Here is a 2,787-nt window from a genome sequence, read left to right as displayed (position 1 = left end):
ATACGAATCTCATGACGCATTTATGATGTATATTCTCAGTCATACTTTCTTTAGGCCCGTTGATGTCATCTAGATCTCTGTTTTATTTGAAATCCTATGGATCTCAACTTTACATGTGATCTGTTATCACATATATTAAGCATATATTTAAAGCTTCGTGACGGAGTGCTTTTCCCTATCAATGAAAGCAGTCTGGATCAAAAGGCCTTATGGTCTGTGATATCTGATACTCATTCTTTCACCCTTTTTGAAATCAAAACTATTTGTTATTTCGGAGGACAGACAATTGGGTGCAGCTTTTAGCCCCTATTGCCTTCACCATCACTTGATATCTCAGCTTATTACATCTTCGATCTACTGGTCCACAAGTTATACTATCAATAATGGGAATTTTCGAGAGTATCATCAGCTCCGCCGCGGATATATTCCAAGGTGCAGATGAGCGGTCTGTACGCAGACTGATTGAAACAATCCTCGAGCGCATCAAGCGTTCTCCCGACCTCATAAACCCTAATTTACTTCTGGAAACTGTCATAACCCTTACCAAGTCTGTCCTCGCCGCTGTATTTGGAGCGGTCGGAAGTGTCTCAAGCATACGAGAGGCTGTGTTCAAGAACGAGATCAATGCAACGACCCTGATTCTAGTCAGAGACCAGGCTGCTGAGCTAGTGAATTTTGTACTGGACCTCGCAGAGGCTTCAAAATGCTACTACATGACCGATGGAAAGTATGATTCGGAGAATGAGCATGTGCTGTATGCCGAATTCAACGAACTTGACTTCTCTATGCACAGGAACCGACATGCTGCAATATGTCAAATTCAAAGATTGACAAAATCGGTTATCTACATCCTGAAGAACCTGTACAAGCCCGTGAGATTCACAGATATCCACATGAGTGAGGAAACCACACTTCAGAGCGACCTTGGTTCAGGGCTCCAGAAGATTCACAAAACAACAAAATCAGAGGTGCCGGCCAATAGGGTGGTAGTAAGTAACAGCAGCGGGACAAAGAAAAGTCCAGCTGAAGAAGAGGATATGATTACAGGAGATGAGAAATGGTTCTTCATTAATGGAATTGGCGGAGAGATATTCTGGCTGGAGCTTGCCTGCGATAAATTGAGAGCAATGTTCTCAAGGGAGATCAATGGGATTTTCAACAGGGGCGATGGTCTCCTCTGGGATCTCATCGAGTGCGCAGGGCAAAGAAACTCATACCTGCAGAACCCTGATACAAATAGCACAACGACGAACACAGATGTGGATGGAGTTGTAGGTGGGCAAAGAAATCTTATTGACAGCACAGCCAGTAGCAAAGAGGCTCAAAAGGTCCTCCACACGGAGCTCCTAAAGGCACTGGAAGAAGCTCCTGCGACACAACATGTTATCATAATCGCTCATTCTCAAGGGTGTCTTCTCCTCCGTTGTGTTCTGGAAGACTTGATCACTGCTGCAACAAAGAACTCCACCATTAGGGGCAAACTACAAGGACAACTTTGCGTTTTCACCTTTGGAAATCCGAGCCTGCACTGGAAAACCCAGGGTAAATATCCTATTATTGCTGATACTGATGGGACGAACCTTAGCTCACATGTCCTCCGAACCGAACATTTCGCTAACCGGCGAGACTTTGTGGCACGACTCGGTGTTCTGAGCGAAGATTCCGAGTATGGGTCAGACGAAATATTTATCAACGAAAATGAGGACTGGATTGGTCATCTTTTCGGTACACAGTACAGTTTTAACTCTGACCACTACCAAAATTCGCACCATCAACATTCCTGGCTTTTGGGTTGTCGCTTTGGGAAGAAACTTAATGATGTTAAAAGTAAGCTCAAGCATGTATTACCCATTTTACCATTTCTTCTGGAAAAATCACTCTAAATACTTGGCAGAGGACCCGCTGGAATAGTGTTCTCTTGGAAACCAATTCCTGATTAAGACGATCAATTTCTCAGGGAAAAGAAACTTTTGTAGTAAAGAGCTTTCAGATACACGAGCCGCTGTTAGTTTTCCAATGTATCATCTACTATCTTGCCTACCACGGAGCTGTATACCCAGGGTATGCGGATCCTGCGCATTGATTGGGTCTAACTTGGATATACCTCAGAAGGTATATAAAGAAATTAAGCTGACAAGGTATACTAAGAAAATAAAGAGTCTCTGTAATATAAGAGAAATCTCTTAGTATTATAAGAATACTATAACCTGCTTTACTATTTATTCTCTATAAAAATCATGAATATTTAAGTAATAATAGAATTATTTTTTTTCTAAAAGATAAAAGAATAAAATATATCAAGAAAACAGAGAATTCCTGTATAATAAGAATTCCTAATATTATAAAGACTCTACTATCTATTCTACTATCTATTTCTTATAGAATCATAAAAGTAGAAAAAGGTCTCTTAATACTATAAAAACTCTGTAACCTACTCTATTATTTATTTCCTATAAAAATTATAGAGATTTAAATAATAATAAAATTATTTTTCTTCTTCTTTTTTATAATTTTTATTATATCTTATCTTACCAGCTACACAAAGAAATAAGCTGATAAAGTATACTAAAAAAATAAAGAATCTTTATAATATACGAATTTCTAGTACTACAGAGTCTCTGCTACAGTGCTACCTATTTTATTATTTATTTTCTATAGGATTATAAAGATAAAAGAAAAACTTTCAGTATTATAAAAATTTTATAATCTGTTTTACTATCTATTTCCTGCAGAAATCATAGGGATTTAAATAATAATAGAATTATTCTTCTTTCTTTTTCTTTTATA

The 2,787-nt window shown here is 38.2% G+C and overlaps 1 protein-coding gene across 1 annotated transcript; it reads left to right on the top strand.

The window, feature by feature from the left end:
• Window positions 1-365: 365 nt before the first annotated feature.
• Window positions 366-1,883, top strand: BO79DRAFT_162432 (uncharacterized protein; the record flags this gene model as incomplete). The annotated part of the gene is made up of 2 exons (XM_025679068.1): window positions 366-927; window positions 991-1,883. Coding segments are annotated over 2 exons (1,455 nt in total), but the record flags the coding sequence as incomplete, so codon positions are not given.
• Window positions 1,884-2,787: the final 904 nt, after the last annotated feature.

Source organism: Aspergillus costaricaensis (assembly GCF_003184835.1).
Source record: "Aspergillus costaricaensis CBS 115574 unplaced genomic scaffold BO79scaffold_78, whole genome shotgun sequence".
NCBI lineage: Eukaryota > Fungi > Ascomycota > Eurotiomycetes > Eurotiales > Aspergillaceae > Aspergillus > Aspergillus costaricensis.
The sequence above is the reverse complement of the archived record's forward strand: the minus strand, read 5'-3'. Positions and strand labels throughout refer to the sequence as shown.